The sequence below is a fragment of the Pseudoliparis swirei genome, chromosome 24 (assembly GCF_029220125.1).
Source record: "Pseudoliparis swirei isolate HS2019 ecotype Mariana Trench chromosome 24, NWPU_hadal_v1, whole genome shotgun sequence".
Taxonomy (NCBI): Eukaryota; Metazoa; Chordata; class Actinopteri; order Perciformes; family Liparidae; genus Pseudoliparis; species Pseudoliparis swirei.
The window spans coordinates 14,623,778-14,643,274 of NC_079411.1; the positions used below are offsets into that span (position 1 = coordinate 14,623,778).

The 19,497-nt window shown below is 46.3% G+C and overlaps 2 protein-coding genes across 14 annotated transcripts in view; one reads left to right on the top strand and one right to left on the bottom strand.

The window, feature by feature from the left end:
* Positions 1–19,497, top strand: part of neurl1aa (neuralized E3 ubiquitin protein ligase 1Aa) — a 130,186-nt gene that overhangs the window by 66,737 nt on the left and 43,952 nt on the right. Inside the window, exon 6 of one of the 3 annotated variants that reach the window (XM_056409411.1) lies at positions 15,029–15,399. The exons of the other annotated variants lie outside the window; for them this stretch is intronic. Coding sequence (XP_056265386.1) covers positions 15,029–15,072 — 44 coding nt within the window. The 3' untranslated portion in view covers positions 15,073–15,399. Of the gene's footprint in view, positions 1–15,028; positions 15,400–19,497 lie in introns of those variants that run through there. 3 annotated transcript variants of the gene reach the window in all.
* Positions 1–19,497, bottom strand: part of sh3pxd2aa (SH3 and PX domains 2Aa) — a 96,358-nt gene that overhangs the window by 8,140 nt on the left and 68,721 nt on the right. For 6 of the 11 annotated variants that reach the window (XM_056409395.1, XM_056409393.1, XM_056409403.1 and 3 more), the window contains 7 exons: positions 14,068–14,181; positions 9,910–9,993; positions 3,300–3,417; positions 1,683–2,086; positions 1,559–1,573; positions 1,070–1,119; positions 278–397 (listed from right to left, as the gene is read on the bottom strand). In XM_056409395.1, the coding sequence (XP_056265370.1) occupies positions 278–397; positions 1,070–1,119; positions 1,559–1,573; positions 1,683–2,086; positions 3,300–3,417; positions 9,910–9,993; positions 14,068–14,181 (905 nt within the window). The remainder of the gene's footprint in view (positions 1–277; positions 398–1,069; positions 1,120–1,558; positions 1,574–1,682; positions 2,087–3,299; positions 3,418–9,909; positions 9,994–14,067; positions 14,182–19,497) is intronic. The other 5 variants (XM_056409398.1, XM_056409397.1, XM_056409396.1 and 2 more) reach the window with 3 other exon arrangements.

The window sequence follows — 19,497 nt, forward strand, 5'->3', positions numbered from 1 at the left end:
TACGTCTGCTTTTACAGTCGTCTTGCGCAGACATTAAAGGCAAACGTTAACACACTATCTAGAATAGCCAGCTTAACATGTCGTTATCTTTATCTTTATACCTGAATCTACACAAAGGGAATTCTGTCGACATCATCACGTTTAAACGTAAATCTCAAGGTCGCATCTCTAGTGCCTTAGCGTCCCTGTCTATCTGGGCAGCACTCAGTTGACAGACATAATCAATGAGGCCCGGCTGTCTAATCTCAGCGACAACAATGTAGATGTGGCCTCTTACATCAGCCTTTTGTCCTCCACGGAAACTGATGCCATCAGAGATGGAGGACTGGAAATCTGCAATGGTGTAATACTCTGCTTCCACAGCAGGGGGCGCTGGAGGCTTGGGTAACTGGAATCCCTGCACAGCAAAGAGGAAGAGATGTGAGCAGCTGACGTCATATCTAGACAGTTATAACATATCTGACACCCTTTATCAATTTGGGATATTTTTTCCAGGATCAAGAATAATTCATTGTCATTATGCAACACAGGAATGCACCATGAAATTCAGTTGCAGCCCAATGTAGCCCACACAAAAACACAATAATATTAATATTATTAATCATAATCTTAACACTTTATTGATCCCACAGTGGGGAAATTATTTTCCGCATTCGACCCATCCTTAGTTATTAAGGAACAGTGAAGCGCCCGGGCAGCAACTGGGGGTTCAGTGTCTTGCTCAAGGACACTTCAACATGCAACTATGAGGAGAGCGAGGATCGAACTTAGTGGTTGCGAAACAACCACTCTCCCCAGGAGCTACAGCCAACGTAACAAACAAAGCAAAAACAGGAGTACATTCCTGTCGTGCATTTGTTTTATTAGCATTATAAGGAGTTCAAACCCAAGCAACATAAACAATTCTCTTGGCAGATAATACGGCCGACATCTTCAAATTAAATACTGTCCATCAACTTTGACTGTGTTTGAGTACCAATGAATTCATGGCTGCATATGATAATACCATAGACATATAACAGTATGTGTAGTATTTAAGTGTGAAAGCAGTAGCTTGTGAGTGTCTTACCAAGTGAGTTTCTCTTCGTGGAGGGGGCTTTTGTCTCAGATTTGGAGACCCTGATGAACAAAGAAGCATTGTATTAAAACGTACTCATCCAACTGTCAATAACAAGATCATCTCGATGACGGACCTCCAGCCCACCTCACACAGCAGCACACGGACGAAGCAAGCCCATGTAGTGCTGGTAGTATTATCGGTTAATGCACTCGAAGAATGGCTCCACAGCAGCAGGAAGCTCTTTCATACAGCTTGTACATACCACGTTTTATCAGTCTGTTCTTTATCATATTGCAGCTTAACGCTCTTGTGTCTTATTGTGCATTTTAGAAAACAAGCAACGGCATTTATAAATTAAACAAACATGTGCTCAGGATGCCATAAGAAACATGTGAGTGAAATGGAAATCCACACACCAACCCCAAATGCCCATGTTAATTATTCTCACAGATTAGTGTGTCACGCATTGGACTACACCACCATCACCATGTCGCTTACCTATAGCATCAAAGCCTACACAGAAGGAGAATGACAAGTCTCAATGTCTCATACGAAGTCTCAAAACGCTCCCCTCCAAAGATGCGATGCATTTAGTGTCCCCTAAGACGCCACAAACACTCACCAATTTCCACTCTGTGCGGAGCCACTCTGGCTACAGCTGGGGACCCTTGCTCGCCCCTCCCTTTACTCTCATTGAGGGCAGCACTCGCCGCTATTCCCAGACACGGGCTGTTGTTGTCGCGGCCCGCGCTCAGCCTCCTGCCCGTCTCGGCGTTGATCTCAGAGTTGTACGGCATGGGCAGGCTGATCTCGCTCTTGGAGAAGTGGCGCTCCGGCGTGGTGCTGCCCTCCCCCTCCGTCTGGATGTCCTTCTCGCTGACCGACTTTTTTTGCAACAGGTTGCTGATCTCCATGATGTTGCCGATGATCTCCACGGGGCCTGTCAGGGTCTTCTTGCGGGGGGAGAAGTCTTCTTTAACCTTTTTCAAGTAGGAGGCCGGGGCCCAGCCCTCTTTCCCGAGGTATCTGTGGGTGAACACAGAAAGACTGGTGTTTAATAGCATAATCATTGCATATCATTCAGGGGTTGTGGAGCTTGACCCATTGGAGGGATATAAATATCTGGATATCTTATTCTGACCTCTCCTTTTATGATCTGCTGATGATGATGTAAGTTGCAATACTAATTCACCAGAGGTCCCCTTTTAAGTTCAGTTTGACCATAAATCATACCGAAAAGGAATAAATAAAATGCAAAACAGACCCCATTTGACTTGTAGTGAAGTAGACGGAGCCAAAGGCAATCAAGAGACTCCATAATCAATGCAAAGAGACTTACTCACATCCATGCATTAATTGCGAAGCTAAATGAGTAATTTCAGCACGCTTGGTGAAACAACAAGGAATGTTTCCTAATGCAGCCCTCTGAGTCATTTGCCTCTCCTTGGGCCTTTCTCTGCTCGGAACAGATCCGATCATGTCTGTTGCAGGGACTCCAGCTGCGACCAGTTCTCAGAAGAGGGGAGGAATAAAAATAAAAATAAACCCCATGTTTAGACAACCCTGGAGAAAGACGGCCCACTGGGAGCGGAGCGGCTATGGCGCCCTGGAGTATCACTTCCTGCCGGACATCGGTCTCTGAAACGACTCGTTCTGCGTTGCAATGAGGGGCAAGTTGTGTCAATTTCATTTTTATACCCATGAATGTCACAAATCACCCATTTTCCTACAAGGGGGAGACACGCCCCTCCCATTGAGATGAGGACAAACAAGCTTGATTGCAAACATAATAGCCATGTGCACAAGCACCGTAAGCCGGGCTCTGTGTGTATGAGTGTGTGTGAGCATGTGTGTAAGAGCGTGTGTGTGTATGAGCATGTGTGTGAGCGTGTGAATGTGTGAGCATGTGTGTATGAATGTGTGTGAGCATGTATGTGTGTGTGTGTGTGTGTGAGCATGTGTCTGTATGAACTTGTGTGTGTATGAGCATGTGTGTGTATGTCAAATGCTACGAGGCAGCATGTAACGGTAATCAGAAGATACACACAGGAAATACACACTGGCTGGGTTAACGGCACACACACACACACACACACATGCACGTTAGAATGCAGGACACCACATGTGACTCAGTATCATCACCAAAAACATGACAAGCAGCAGATACCGTTTCTCTTAATTAGCTGGTTTGTGTGTGTGTGTGTGTGTGTGTGTGTGAGCTGAGCCCCTTTTCACTCACCTGATGTACCACCAGCCCTCCAAGTTCTTCTGGATGACCTCCACGGTGACCCCTTTCTCGAAGCTCACTTCATCCTTGCCTTGACTGGTGTGCGGCTGTATGGTCATGTATTTCTCCTCTAGAGAGAGCGAGAGAGAGAGTTGTTATCATTAAACACTCTTAGCATTGAGTGGTGTTCAGCTCCCTCCAGAGGGAGATTCCTCCCCAAGCAGCCTCAGTGCTTCCCTTAAGGAGATGAGGTGTTGGGGCCCGGATCTGTTCTCAGATCCCCATCTGGTCGCCTCTCCTCTCTCACGCTCTGCCAGTTCTCCCAAGACCCCAACGGGTAAAAAAATTCCAGGTGTCCAGGTGTGTTTTAGGGCAATGGCATGTAAGAACAACAACTATGTTGTCATTAGTGTAAACATGACACAAATAATTGTCGTTTCTTGGTTCGTTTAGAATAAACACTTCATACCGACATAGCGAGCCGGAGGCGGAGCATGTTGCATTGCTACGTTTCTCTGGTAGCCCAGAGGACACGGGCTCTGGAGGGAGGCACTCTGAAACTTAACGACCACTGCGTCTGACATGGATGATGGAAGTAGCTGTAGGAAAGGAGCCACTTTGCTTCCTTCTCTCCTAGCCTGAGGGTTTCACATGCTCAGCACTGATCTGGGGCGACTGTGGCTCAGTGGAGAGCAGGGTCATCCGACACTCAGAGGATCGGTGCTTCGATCCCCGGCTCCGCTTGACCGTTTTGATGTGCCCTTAGGCAAAAATTGCTCCTGTAGCTGTGCCTACGGTGTGTGAATGTTAGTCACTGCTGATGTGCAGGTGCAACCTTAGCTCCAACCATCAGTGCATGAATGGGTGAACGATGTCATGTAGTGTTAAAGGGCTTTGAGTGGTCGGAAGACGAGAAAAGGTCTGTACAAGTACAGGTCCATCAGGCAGGTGCTAGCAGAGAAAAAGCTAGCAAAATGTCAGCAATTTGGCTATATTTTAAGTAAAAACTGGCAAACTAGAAAAAGTCCTCTTTATTATCCCTATATATTTAATGAGCCAGCAAATTATGATCTCAATCATACCACATCCAGACAGGATTATTGGTTTCCAGCTGTACATATATTTTAGTTTTTAATGCATAGCTGTCAGATCAGACTCTGTATTGGTATCTATATTAGGAAGAACAATATGACGGTAACGTTTCTAGCTGCACCCAGACCGCTAGATGTTACCAGATCCTACACGCCGTCCCTTTAAGTGGCAGAACGTCTGACAGGATAAAGAGAGGAAGACAGGACTGTAGGCAGGGATCCTGACACGCAAAGTATAAATGAGTTAGTCAGGACACGTCTGGAGGTAACAAGATTGTTCAAGGACATGTGAAGGTCATTTGAAGGTCATGTGAACATGCGTACAGTTGGTCCAGACGGCGGGGATTAAAGTTCCTCTGTCGCCTGTCATCGCGGAGCAGCTGAGGTCAATAATGTGAAGCAGAGTGGAATGTCTGGCAGGAACTTCAGCTTGCAGAGTGTGTGTGCTTATGTGTGTGTGTGTGTGTGTGTGTGTGAGAGGGGAGGCTATAAAATCACTTCTTCCAAGATCACGATGAGGTCACTTGGCCGTCGGCAGCCAATCAACAGCCTCCCTAAGAGGTCAAACCCCCTGACGGGGCTCCGTGTCAGAGTATATATATTTTTAAAAGAGATGTACTTGTAATTCAATTGGAAACCCGAGCGCGCCTTCATTTTGTTGTCAAGATCTTGGGATCGTGTCCCCCGTCTTCTTCGTGAAGCGTAGCGGTAGAGTCTGTGTCAGCAAGCGGGCCTCAGAGTTTACGCTTGCTCTCTTCCATGAGCTGATTAAATCCTGCGAGAGCATAAATCCTCCGTTTGTTGTCCTTTGCCAGTGTCACTAAATCAAACTGTGTAACTCGAGTTCTGTAAAACCCCACTCACACGTTTCTTATCACGCGCTCGCCAATGCTTTATCAGGCAGGAGCAGTGCCGTCTCCTTTTACAGAGCACACCCTCTGAGAACGGGAGAGAGGTGCACAGGCTGGAGGCCAAAGTCAAACATCAGCTGCTGGCACTTTGTTTGGGCTCGTCTTGGCGTTCCCCCGCTCACCAGCCAGCCGTTCGGTTTGCCAAGCACTTGAACCCGCTCACTGGCTGATGGAGGGCTAATGAGGTACAGTTGAACCGAGAACAGTAGCTGGACAGCTTGGCGGCAGACGGGGAAGATGATGAATGAAAAAGTTGGAAAATCCACAGAAGACAGCGGTGTTTGGCGTGACTCCAGCTGTCACAGGGAGACTACTTTTGGATGGTGGAGAGAGAGCGACTGGCCCGGGAGCCGGTTGCTGGTTCACAACAGAGCCAGAAAACGCTCGCCGCCATGTGAGACTCTGTCCTCTGGCTTCATCAACAATGCCTTACACACACTGAATACTCCCCCTAATGCAGCGATTCCCAAAGTGTGGGCCGTGAAGGTACTGCAGGTGGGCCGCGAGAGGTCATTTACAATAAATAAATAAAATGTTTTTAATTTTCAATTTTGAAAAGTTTGAAATTAATATAAAAATATTTATGATTTAAATTACGTGTTATTCTTTTATCTGACCTATTTTTCTGACCGCCAAACAAAACAATGTCAAATGGGGCGCCCTCTTGTAGTATTAAAGTAAATATGTATGAGCTCCGGAGAGAATGGTATACAAAACATACATTGTCGGTTAAAACATTTTTAATCGGTTAAATTCTGAAGGTCATTTAATCATCCCTAGTTTAAGTTTTGATCAGAGTTGTGATCAGCGCCGCCGCTCCCATAACGCGCACTACGCGCTGCGCGTAGGGCACCAAATCCTGAGTGGGCACCACAAAATAGGCTACAAAAAAAATCCTCATAGTTATAATAATTATAATGCCGATATTATTTCAGTCTAGAAATATTAGGCGCCTTTTAGGCATGTATATCACAAAACAGGCAGAACAAGAGATATATTTAATCGCTCAGCACCCCCCGCTAACACTTCTCGGGTCGCATCGCTCTGCCGTGATGCGCGCCGACACATCCGCGCACACAGGTCAACACACTCTCCGTCGGAGCGTGGGACCGGAATAACATCGGCATACCCCTTGTGTCCTAATTGGAAAGTGCTCTCTTCAGAATAAGACCTAATTCACCTTATCCAGAACATAATATGCTGTTTACATAATTGCTTATATCACATTAATATTGTATTATTATTCAAGTATTTGATTCGAGGTTATACGGATCAGCTGCTGTTCGGTCAGAACTTTCTGATCCTTCCTCACCTTAATGCCGACCTCATTGTTTAGGCCCTTTGGGAGTTATTTGGTGTCTTTACCAGCTGGAGTGAATGTTAAAGATGTAGAGCACTGGTTCTCAACCTTTTTTGAGTTATGTACCTTCTGTGAAATATTCTTTTCAGCCGAGTACCCCCTGACCAGTGCAAAGCATTTTGGGGTTGACAAAAAGGATGTAACATGCTGCATTTTGCATATAATATTTAATATATACAATTCAGTTTATCAACTTACACTTATATTTTATTGAATATTTATTAAAGAACTATTTTCAAAGGCTTTTTTAATGGATGCTTATTTAAATATATTTAAAACAAATCTCACAGGGCCTTCACGTACCCCCAGGGTTACACATAGCCCCATTTGAGAACCACTGATCTAGAGACCTGCTTCAGACCTCAGTGCTGCCGTGTTTATTGGGTTTACTTTCATTGAAACCTGATCATTTCCATAGTAATGTAGCGTCATTCGACTGTTGGGAAGGAGGCTGTTTATGATTGTAAAGGCACTCCTACACAAGTTTCTCCAGCTGATTATTGCTGTCCTATATTGTGGGAAACTGGTTCTCAGGCTTCGTCACGATCAGCTCAAATCTTTCGACTAATAAATCGTAATCACAGAGCTGTGTTTAAAATTCTTGACCCAAGCTTAAGTCCTGCAGCATCCCTCTACAACAAACACTGGTCTGAACTCCATAACCTGGGGTGACAATCTTCATATTTGCAGATGTGTTTCATATGCCTCTGAATTCAGATCTTGTGACTCTTCAACTAAAAATTTGCGAACTACATCAAACTTTGGCCAAAAGGTATTTAGGATGCAGCCACCATGGCGATGGCCTGTAATAACTCTCGCAATGCAAAGTCATACTAGCAGGCAGAGTGTCAACATGGCATGTGAGCCGTGCCCTGCGAAGGCCCGAGGGGTCTGCATGTTTGCACTCAACATTCAGGAGATGTATGTAGCGTTGACATGAAGAACCAGGGCACCAGCAACATAGAAGGTAGTGATGAAGGTCTTGAAACTACTATTTTGGCACAGAGTGTTTGGTTTCCATGGCCACTAAGCCTGATATCCAGCTACGCATGACAGTGGGAAAAGTTGCATTTAAAAAAAGTAAAGACCCAGCGACTGTGAATCAGAGGATCGGGGGTTCAATCCCCGGCTCCACTAGTTGGGCAAAACACTTCACCCCAAGCTGCTCCTGTATGGTGTGTGAATGACTAGATCGGTCAGGTGGCACCTCGCATCAGAGCTCCTCCCATTAGTGTATGAATGGGTGAATGATGACAGGTAGTGTTATCAAGTGGATGGAAGACTAGAAAAGATATGTACAGTACATTTACCATGTTAAAGGGCAAACAAAGTGGCTTAAAATCACACCATTACATTGTACAAAACTATATATATATATATATAAATCTGGTGGGGACAACTAGTTATGCGAGTCATCCACCAGACTCCATGGAGGTTGAGGTCTGTGTAATTAAAACCAATCCGCAGATCCGACTGATGTGACGTCCCACTTTCACTCTCTCCACTGTTCTGAGCGATGGAGTATTCCTGCAGCCCGAACCCCTGCCTGGCTTCATGTGCTTTGATTTCAGCCGATGTCCATGTATTCTCCAGCCACGCTATGCTATGATGACGAGAAACACGTTTGTAAAGAGGTCGCACCGGTCAGGGAACGGTGTCCATAAAGACATTCTCCATGGCGTCTGTTTGAAGCCCTGACTAAGCCTGGAGCCAGACAGGTGTCGGACTGACAGTGAACTTTGAATCAGAACGTTCAGACAGAGACTCACGTCTCTCTTTCCGCATTAAAGCAGTGATGACTCGGCAGAACCATGAAAAGCCAGAAAATGTTCATGTTTTTCTTTTGTAAAAAAAAATACAAGCGAAATGCAAACCCATTTTAAACCTACGGGTGGTTTAATTAAGCAGGTACACTGTTATGCAATCATTTATGTTCACACGGCTCAGTGGTCGTCAAGGCCGTTGCGTTTGTGCCGAGGAGCCGAATAGCCTTAATTACCCAAATCTGCTCAACGCACTCCAATTACTTTGCTGCTCCGTGTAAAGAGCGCTCCAAGTTTGACGGAGTGAGATTTTACCCAACATGCTGCTCCAGGTAGAAATCTCAAGGCCAGTTGTTGTTGTTGTTGGCGGGCAAGTCCGGATGTAAATGAGGCCGCTGAATATGTGCGTACAGTGGAGTGGGTCCATGGCGGGGTACTGTGTGGATGGTGGAGTTTTAGACACATGATGATAATATCTCCACCAGGCGTAAGCCTGTGGGGGGGTCGTGCGTTTGGTATTTTTTGTACACATTTCAGGGCCGTGTCCACCAAAGTGTGTTTTCCTGAGACCAGGTACTTCTTACTTACATTACTTGCAGTAGGAGCGATGCACATTCAAACTGTGCAACAAATGGCGGCAGATTGCAGTCTATTTTCTTCTCTGCGCCCTATCACAAAGACATGATCAAATACGTGTCATTATGATGCCTAGTTTTATTGCCTGTGTTATGCTACCGTTATTACTGTGGACTTCACGGTGTCCTTAAGTCTGGAGCACCAAATCACCGAAAAGCTCTCATGAGTCCCAGACACAGCAGGTCTAGACCCTGTCTCTATGTGGTTGAGCCAGAAGCAGGGCCAGAGCAAGCTCTCTGACATTTTACCTCCAGGGATGTTCCAAATCAGAGCAACCAGAAACCAACGAAACATCTCAGCTCCATGTGGGCGTTTTCAGAAAAGGGCCTGATGTTTTCAGCTGGTAGAAGGAACTCTTTAGTGGACACGACCTCTTGGGATTGCATGCTCGAGGACCTCTTGTGGTCATGGTGATTTCAGCCTGACTATCTTCTATCATCAGAGACTGCTGACTCCTCACTCCTCTTGTGGGGATCAACCGCTGCTTCGGAAACAAAAGACGTCTCCAGCAATGGACCGGGCTAAAAGTCAGGCTCACCAGTCTGTTACGGGTCACATTAGTTTGTTGTGGCTCAAAAACTGACATCTCATTTTAAAAGAGCCTCTGCAGATTAACTCCATGCCTGATATGTAACGATGTTCTCCTGGCCGAGATCTGCCCTCTTAATAGTCCACTTCTCTAGTTGTGTCTTGTTGCCATTACAATTATCCACATTTCACAACTTACATTGGATGTTGTACTTTTATGATGATGCAACGTGTGCAGGCTTGTATTGATGTGTGCATCCACTGTAACCATACGTGCGTGTGTGTGTGTGTGTGTGTGTGCGCGCGTGTGTGTATGTGTGTTTCCATGTTCACCTCTGCTCTGCTGGCGGTTGACTATACCCCCGAGGGTCCAGCGGCGGTCCAGCCTCTTCAGATGTGCCTTCCGTCTCTTAGTAACTGATGATGATGATGATGATGAGGAGCAACCAAAAGGGGCAGAAACAAACCAATGTGGAGATTAGTGTGGGAAGCAGAGGTTAGCAAAGGGAACAAAAGCATTTTAAAAAGCTGTTGTTAGCAGCGCCACAGCGCTAGATAAACCACTGCTGTATGTAAAGTATGAAGTCAGGTATTCTCTCACAGCGATGAGCTGAGTTTGGCACACGTTGAGTTAAGAATGTGTTGAATGCAAAGTTAACTGCTGTTCCATGAAAAACTATTATGCCTATTTTGTAGTTGATATGCAATTTCAAGCCGGTCTCATCCCAGGTGATGAAGGACGGTCGGCTCAAACAAACAGAGGACTTCCAACCAGGAGATGACTGTTCATGTCCTGACAGCAGGAACATGTTGTCTTATTCATGTTGACTCATGACTTTATGTAATATCCCTATTACAACCCGTGGCTGCAGCGAAGTGTCAGACAAGGTGGGAATTCAATTCAATTCAATTCAGTTTATTTGTATAGCCCAATTTCACAAATTACAAATTTGTCTCGGAGTGCTTTACAATCTGTACACATAGACATCCCTGCCCCAAAACCTCACATCGGACCAGGAAAAACTCCCAAATAACCCTTCAGGGGGAAAAAAAGGGAAGAAACCTGGAGGAGAGCAACAGAGGAGGATCCCTCTCCAGGATGGACAGGTGCAATAGATGTAATGTGTACAGAAAGACAGATTTAGAGTTAAAATACATTCAATGAATATGACAGAGTGTATGAATAGTTCATAGTAGGCATATTCCACGATGGAGACCTCCACGATCCATCAGGCAGATGGCGGTGGGGAGGAGGAGTGGGCGGAGTCTCAACAGTGGGCGGAGTCTCAACAGGACAGTGGCGTAGTCATGAGCAGGAATTCCACGACCCAGACGATCCATCAGGCAGATAGGATCTATGCCGTCTCATAGGGTCCGATGACCCCATGAGACGTGAAGTCAAAAGGACTCCGGGGAGAAAGCAGAGTTAGTAACGTGTGATTGAGAGATGAACATTCATCCTTAAGGAGAGAAAAAAGAGGAGATAGGTACTCAGTGCATCCTAAAACGTCCCCCGGCAGCTATAAGCCTATAGCAGCATATCAAGGGGCTGGACCAGGGCAAACCTGATTCAGCCCTAACTATAAGCTCTGTCAAAGAGGAAGGTCTTAAGTCTACTCTTAAACGAGGTGACTGTGTCTGCCTCCCGGACTGAAATTGGAAGCTGGTTCCATAAAGAGGAGCTTGATAACTAAAGGCTCTGGCTCCCATTCTACTTTTTAAGACTCTAGGAACTACAAGTAGTCCCGCATTTAGTGAGCGTAGCTCTCTAGTGGGCAATATGGTACTAAGCTCCTTAAGATATGATGGAGCATCACCAATCAAGGCTTTGTAGGTTAAGAGAAGAATTTTAAAAGTGATTCTTGATTTTACTGGGAGCCAGTGCAGAGCAGCTAGTGCAGGAGTGATGTGATCTCTTTTCTTAGTTTTAGTGAGAACACGAGCTGCAGCATTCTGGATCAACTGGAGGGACCTAAGAGATTTATTAGAGCAGCCTGATAATAAGGAGTTGCAGTAATCCAGTCTCGAAATGTGAACGCGTGAACCAATTTTTCTGCATCTTTTTGAGACAAGATGTGCCTGATTTTTGAAATATTACGTAGATGAAAGAATGCAGTCCTTGAGATTTGCTTTACGTGGGAGTTAAAGGACAAGTCCCGATCAATGTGAGCAGGTTGATACTTTCCACTACTTACACGGTCTGGACGCAGTATTTACTACTACGGTATGAAGTCAAAATCCAAAAGGCATATAAAGAATTGATCTGAAGGCCCGATCTTTATTAATGTAGTATTGTTTATAACCATCACGTGTTATACTGGACCAGTTTCATAGGCAGATGTGGATATGTACTGCAACTTATTACAATTTATTAAGATGTGATGTGGTCAACCAGTGATTTATTTATAAACGAGCATCTGTGTGTGTGTGTGTGGCGCGTTCATGTCCATCTCTTTTAGTGGGAGCGGGGGGGCATTTCTCAAGTTATTTAATTTAGTACATTTAATGACCTGCTTCCGTGAGAATTTCACCTAAGACATCTTCAAGCGTGAAACGCAATTCAAAAGGTGTGAATAGGAACCGGGACAGGGATTAGGGAGCGTTGTATTTGTTGCTCTCAGAGATTCTCATTGTAAAGTTACGAGGAGCTCAACGGTGCCCTGAGAACGCGCCCCACGGCGGTTGCTCTCCGATCCATCCCAGCGTAGTTATGTCACCACCTGTTCATTTGCAGGCTGCAAGCTATTTGCCGAGCAAAGATCTCCACTTCTTTTGTTATATGACATTCGGCCAATAGCAGAGAGCCAAGAGATTCGTCCAGCCGCCGCACGCTAGAATATACACTGTCCGCCTTATCAAGGCATTCCTGTGTGTAATCGACTCCTAAAAGCTTTCATCATTAGAGCCATCAACCAGGAAGGAAAGAAAGATTGTATTGATTTAAATTAATAAGTTCTGCATACAGTTTCCAGCTGAACTCTCGACCCCTTTCACTCCTTATTGTTTATAGAATCAGTCAGAACATGTCAGAGTCATTTTCTGAACTTATTGCATTGACTGAGGCCACACGGAGAGCAAACACATTAATTAGATGAAGGATGGATGGAAACAGCACTTGTCTAATCTGATTCCTTCTCCATCCTCCGTCCTCTCTTCACCCCCCTCCCCCCCCCCCCTCCTCTGGTTTCCTGCCTGCCTCCCATCCACCCCACTGAGCACCACCCTACTCCCGTTGACCTCCTAATTTAAATATCAGCTCGGGAAGGGACCAGGGAAATGTTATTTGGAGGTAATTTCGCCGTGCTGCCTGTCGGTTCCCCTCTAGCGAGCTGAGCTGTCAGAGGAATTAGTTTACAGGGCACGCAGAGATAATGAGAAGACGGGACGACGGGGGGGAGGAGCGGAAATAAGTGACAAAGTGTGCAAACACCCAGGCACCAGGCCTAATGGGAAAGTGGAGGACCACTAACAGAGGCTGGGGGGGGGGGGGGGGGGGGGGGGAGTGGGAGAGAGAGTCATCCGATCAAACTCAAAGGGTTACGGTGCTCCTAATTGAGGTGGCACAATGCCGTGATGGGTTACAACTTTAAGCCCCCTACAAAAAAACCTTTTTCCTTTATATTTATTTAATTTATTATGTACAGAAACAATGCGCAAAGCTACAGAAATAAGACCCACGTTAAAATTTAAAGGGACGACTGAAATGTTTAATAATACAGAGGACACATTCGATGTAGCCAGAGACACTACACTACAAAATATCCGACCAACGGTCTGATTGGTACGGCCACTGACGACATCTATTAGGTTTAAGTGTGTGTGTGTGTGTGTGTGAAGGGAGGAAAAACAGTGTGTTTGAGAGTGTGTGTCTTACAGAACGTGCACAGCTCAGTGAAGCACGGAGGCTTGCATGTCTTAATGAGAGATGAAAACGTATGTTGGAGCATCCAGTGGCTCTCTACAGCACGATGAACTAACCCTAACCCGCACGAAGCAGCTCACGACACGGTGACTAAACAATCGGGAGGAAATGTCGCGACAATACGAGCCAATCCTGCAACCGTTGCAGCCTCTCGGAGGAGTCACAGGAATTATGTGTGGAAACAAAATATTGAAACCCTGAGCTGCGGTCTGGTGCCCTGTCACCATGGAGCTGTTGTTGTCTTCAAGGTTCCCAATGTGTGGCTGAAAGTGTGTTTGCGAGTATGCGTGTGCTGCATGTGTGTGTGTTCAGCGCTGACTTCTGTGTGCAGCCTTCAGTCTTAGAGAGAGAAACCCTGGCCCAGTTCGAGAACCAGTGGGCCGGAATGACGTTCCCATCTCTCTGAGTTTTATGGATCAAATACACATTGGATGTGAGGGCCGCCTGGGACAGGGATGTCTATGTGTACAGATTGTAAAGCCCTCTGAGGCAAATTTGTAATTTGTGAGAATGGGCAATACAAAATAAACTGAATTGAATTGAATTAATATGGGAGTGTCTGCGCTAACCTTCTCCAGTCCTCGAGGTGCCCAGATCCAAATCGTCTCTGGTGACGTTCTGGGAGTCCAGGTATGTGGCCGGTACCCAGCCCTGCTCCTCTGCTGTGCTGACGAACCACCAACCTGGAGAGGGGAGGGAGAGGGGGAGAGAGAGAGAGAGGAAAAGGAGAAATGTGAAAGGGAGAGGAGAGAGAGAGAGCTGATTAGCACTGATGATAATATAAGGCCTTGAGGATGAAGGATGGCAGCGAGCACCATTCCCATGACATGTTAACACCAGCCAATGGAAACAGAGACGCGTTTCACCTATTTGGTAAACGTCCCATCGTAAAAGGAAAGGAAAGCGTAACGTCCATCAGCGCAGGTTTAAAACATCATTCGTCCCCCTTTGCGCTGCGCGATGAAATGTGTCACGCTGCTGCTCAGAGAGCTGGTTCTGCAGCCACTAACTAATACTGGGAGGTGTGAACTGGTCAGCATGGACGTATTGACACCGGCGTCATTCATCGCATCATTGTCGCTCCAAAGGAACAACAATAATAGTCCCCAATCTGCACACGTCCCGCTGATCGCTGATAGCTACGGCGATAAGCCCCGCCCCTCTAAGGCGGGATGACATCTGATTGGCTACAGATATGTCCATGTTGAAAAAAAACGCATTTACAGATTGAGCCACGCCAGGAGAGTCTCATACATCTGTGTGCAAGTGTGTAGGATCCACAAACAAATGCAGTGTAGAAATGCATAAATACGTTTGTAATTTTGCTTTTTATATAAATCGTAATTTATTTACGTGTGCATTGGAATGTATTTGTGAAATGTTCTGCGTGCATTTGTACATTTAATATATTTGTGATTTGTTTTGTGCACATTTGTGAATCTTCGTTTTTTCATGAGTGAGTCTCTCTGTGTGCATTTGCAATTATTGAGAGCGATCCGACCCCATACTCCCTCTCTTCTTCAACCGCAGAAACACTCATCCTCGTCTTCATCACCTCTCGACTGGACTACTGAAACAGCGTCCTGTACTGCACATCCACCAAAATCAACAATAAACTACAAAACATCCAGAACTCAGCTGCTCGTCTCCACTCCCACCAGAGATCCCTCCAGTCCTTCAAAAGCTCCACTGGCTCCCTGTAGCAAAGAATACCGTTCAAGATTCTCCTCCTTTTTTCCCTGTGAAAGGGTTTTCTTCATTTCTTCGGAGTTTCTCCTGATCCGATGTGAGGTCCTGGGACAGGGATGTCGTATGTGTACAGAGTGTAAAGCCCGCTGAGGAAAATTATTAATTTCTGATATTGGGCTGTACAAAATAAACTGAATTGTATTGATCCAGTGCAGGAGATTCACCCAGCTGCTTTTCTACCAGGAGTCAGGTGGCCGAAGAGAGGAAGAACTACTGCTCCCCTCACACAGGTGGCTCCAACTCTTCCTGAGCTCTTTAAGTGGTTGCAGTGAATCTGTCTTTGAAAGCCCTGAGGCAGGCAGAGCTTTCCCTCTACAGCACAACACTAACTCTCCACTCAAGCACCCAGTCAAACACCTACAAGAGTTCAGTTCATTATTTATAAGAAGCCTGGTCACAGCCCACCTCTCTAACCTCAACCCCCCCCCCCCCCCCCCCCAATAGGAAAGTCCTGACACGGTGCTGAGCTATATTCCTCAAAACACTGGGATTCTTACACCAGGCACCACGGTGTAGAATTATATTCGAAGAGTAATACTGCCATGGCACCATGTACATTTTCCTGTGAAACCACCCCCTCCTAAGGGTCAAGACCAGACCATGCATGATATATATACATTTTATTCGTATAGCGCTTCAAAAAGGTGCAAATCTAAATAAAAAGGAGACAAAATACAAAAACTAGCTTCACAGGTAAAATAAATCAGATTCAGCTCTATTGTCCATGTGTGTACACAGACAGGGAATTTGACTCTGGTTACATGTTGCTCTCGTCGTACATATAATATTTAAACAAGATGAATATAAAAAAGACATTAAAGACAAGGAGAACTCCCATTGGCAGCGGTGGATCGGACCTGATCTTCAGTCAGACAAGCGGACAGGAGTGGGTGTTTGGTGGAGAATACTCAGGTGGCGCAATTTAAAAGCTCTGATTGTTTGGATGCTCAAACTGAAGGAACGATGACCATTAAATCTCAGCTCAGCACTGTCCACAATAAAGACCGTAGAACGATGCCAGAGCGATGGAGGTTGTCAAGGTCCACATGTGGGGAATAAAACTCGTGAATGGCTTTCTCCAGGCGGCTAGATAATATCGAGTGAGTACATTTTTAAAGTTGACCTTGACTGAAGAATATCAGGCGTCCCTTTAGCCGTACTGCTGATCACAGCTGGCATCAGCTCGTGGAACCGAGCTGCACTGGCCGCGCAGGTTGCCTACTCCTTCAAAGCTTCGGACTTGTTATTTTGCTTTGCAGAGTTTAGCGACATGCAGCACTGTTTAGTGAAACACGTCTATTAGCTGAAGAGTGAGGTGAAAAGATTGATCCCACTCTCATGTCTGTGCAGTTGTTATGTATCCGTAAACAGCTGGCCTGGCTCTATCCATGTACTGTGTTATAACCCAGCCCGGCCCTTCTAGAGCCCACCTGTTGTTGATCCTGCTCTGTTACACAATCGGAGGTTTTCAGAGGGAAGATAAGTTGAACAGCGATGGTTTGAACACCCCAAAGACCAGAAACGCCAAGCTTCAGACTCCAGCTTGTGCACACATGGACGGCCCCTGGCAGGCTCGTTGGCAGGGCCCAGTTCCCCCTATAAACCCAGCTCTGGACAACATGCAGATAAATGAGCAGAAACAGCACTGGACCCCCTCGGACATACACATGCACTGTCCTCTCACACGGGGTGGAACAGTTGGGAGACTGAGAGTCAGGAAGACCAGATGGAGAAGCAGATTAAGCTTGAAGATGCTGAAAGAGAAAGGTGAGGGTCGGCCCACTCCTCTCAGGGTCCAGGTTTGCCACGCTGCCAACTGGCTCCTGCAGGGAAGAGAGACTCCTTTTCTGATAGAGTTCCACGGAAAATCTGTGCCGCCAACAGATTGGGAGCCAGATGGAGAGAAATTACTGAGTCAATCAAACCAAAGCACAACTTGGCCCGGCATAAACTCTGGGGTTCAGGGAGGGCGTGGCGGGCGAGGCACTGCAGGGGAAAACATGCTCAGTTGAATCCACTATGGACAGTAACCCATTAGTTCATTTCCCTCCCCTTAGCAGCAACGCTTGATGGCCTGCGGACACTTCTCAGATGCAACAAGCACGTCCTTTGATCTTCTCAAACGTATTGCAACATCATCCAACTCAAGTACGTCCTAGTGCACATTCCTAGTAGATTGCTCTGCAGTAAATCTACTGTTGACCCACTGTCATGTTCTTCCACCTAGTATTAATTTCTGTGTCCAGGCATCTTTGACCCGTCAATGTCATTACTTTTAGATTGAGCAACACGGCCCACCCAGGGCCGCTCTTTGTGATACTTTTCTTTAACACAATGTTGTTATCCAGGGTAATCTCTGTAGACAGCAGACAAAGGGACACATTTTGGTACCAGACCTGTTCTGGTGTTGGTTTTGTAGTCCGAATAGTATTGACCAATCATGTCTGAGTAAGCTTTGTCTAATACCTGTGGAGAGCAGCAGGGCCCTAGGGGAACCTGGGAGAACCCAAGAACCTGGGAGAACCCAAGGCTACTTGTGAAACAATCCGTCCGTCACACATCGGCTCACAACTCACCCCATGAGTTAGTTCTGAGGTTGTCCAGAGGATGAATCCTCATAGTTTTGGTGACATTGGGGCTTTTCAAACAACAACACAGGGATGAAGTGTTTTTAGTTTGTAGAAGTTCATGCTTCCCCAAGAATCGGCCAGTGCGAGTTTTCCTCTGGCACAACGCGACAGGAAAAACATTATCTCTGCATCTGACAGTCACTTAGTTCTGACGTGCGTACATAATATCCTCACAGCCCGGGGACGACATTCACAGTGTTGAACCCTGTCCTCATGAGAAGAACACGAGTATGTGGTTCCTTCTTTCACACAGCAGCTCCATAGGTCTTCTATCGGAGATAAAGGCGTGTTCAATTGTTAATTTCCAACATGTGGAGGACAAATGAACGTGCTACGATATCCTTGCCTTCTGCGGAGTTTAGTGTGTATAAAGCCAACGTGTTCCCCAGAAGGGTTCGTAGCTGTGATCAAAGAGGAGAAAAACACATCTCTGCCCTCAGAGGCATGACGTGTACGAGGTCAGCCAGCGGAACAACAACAGCCTCAGCAGCAGTGGGAGATGTAAAGAGCTTTTCTAGTCTTACACCACTCAAACACTTGTCATCATTCACACCCACTCATGCACTGAAGACAGGGGCTACCACGCAAGATGCTACCTGCCCATCAGGACCAGCTAACATCCAAACCCACCGCAGGCACAGCATGGGGTCAAGTGTCTTGCCCACATCGACATGGACAAGTAATGACCTGTAGAGGCACCTGTACACGCAGCAGGACCCAGAGGGGACTGGTTGATACCACCCTGCCATGAGTGTTCATTTCCCGCTCGGTGTCGGGTCTTCTTATTGCCCTGGCGCTCTGTGAGGAGGAACCCCGGCCGACCTCTTCCTCACTGCACTCACTAAAAGAGAACACCGTCTTTTCTCCTGCATTGATTCACACGCTGCTGCTAGCTCGTCTGACATAACAGACCCAACTGTTCTGGAGGTGCTCAACAAGCGATGACCAATAGTCAGAAAGGTTATGTAGCAACACCTACACACACACACACACACACACAAACACACACACTATGAATATGTAATGCAGGAGAGGAGCTGTAATTGACATTTCTTCACAGCGTTGAGCTCTAATTGTATTTCTTGCTACACCATGTCTTGGCAAGCAGTAATTGGTTGCTTCCTCCCAGACGGAGGGAAAGTGGAGGTCACAGGGAATACAGCAGCTGAGCACCCTCCCCCGGTTAGAGCGCCTTGGAGAAACGGGAGATGCATTCAGTGAAGCAGGGTCTGAAAAAGTAAAGAGAAAGAGAGAGAGAGAGAAAAATAAAAAGAGAGAGAGAGAGAGAGAGAAAAATAAAAAGTGAGAGAGCGAGAGGGAGGGAGGGAGAGAGAGGGAGGACAAAGGAAGCAGAGCAGATGTTTGGCTGCAGATTGAAAGACGCGGTAATCTTCACTGATTCCACCTCTGGAAACACCACCGCACACTTGTCCTTTGGGATTCTCCTCGCAGCATCTTCAGGAGGGTCGTCGTATCGTTTTGTCAAGGACGTTGGGGATGTGCCGACAAGGTCACTGTCATGATTGTGCCCTGCTCAGCTGCTCATTAGAGGCAGACCACTACCTCCTCCCCAGATATCCTCGCCTTATCTTCGTGCAGAGCAAGCAGAGAGTGATTCAG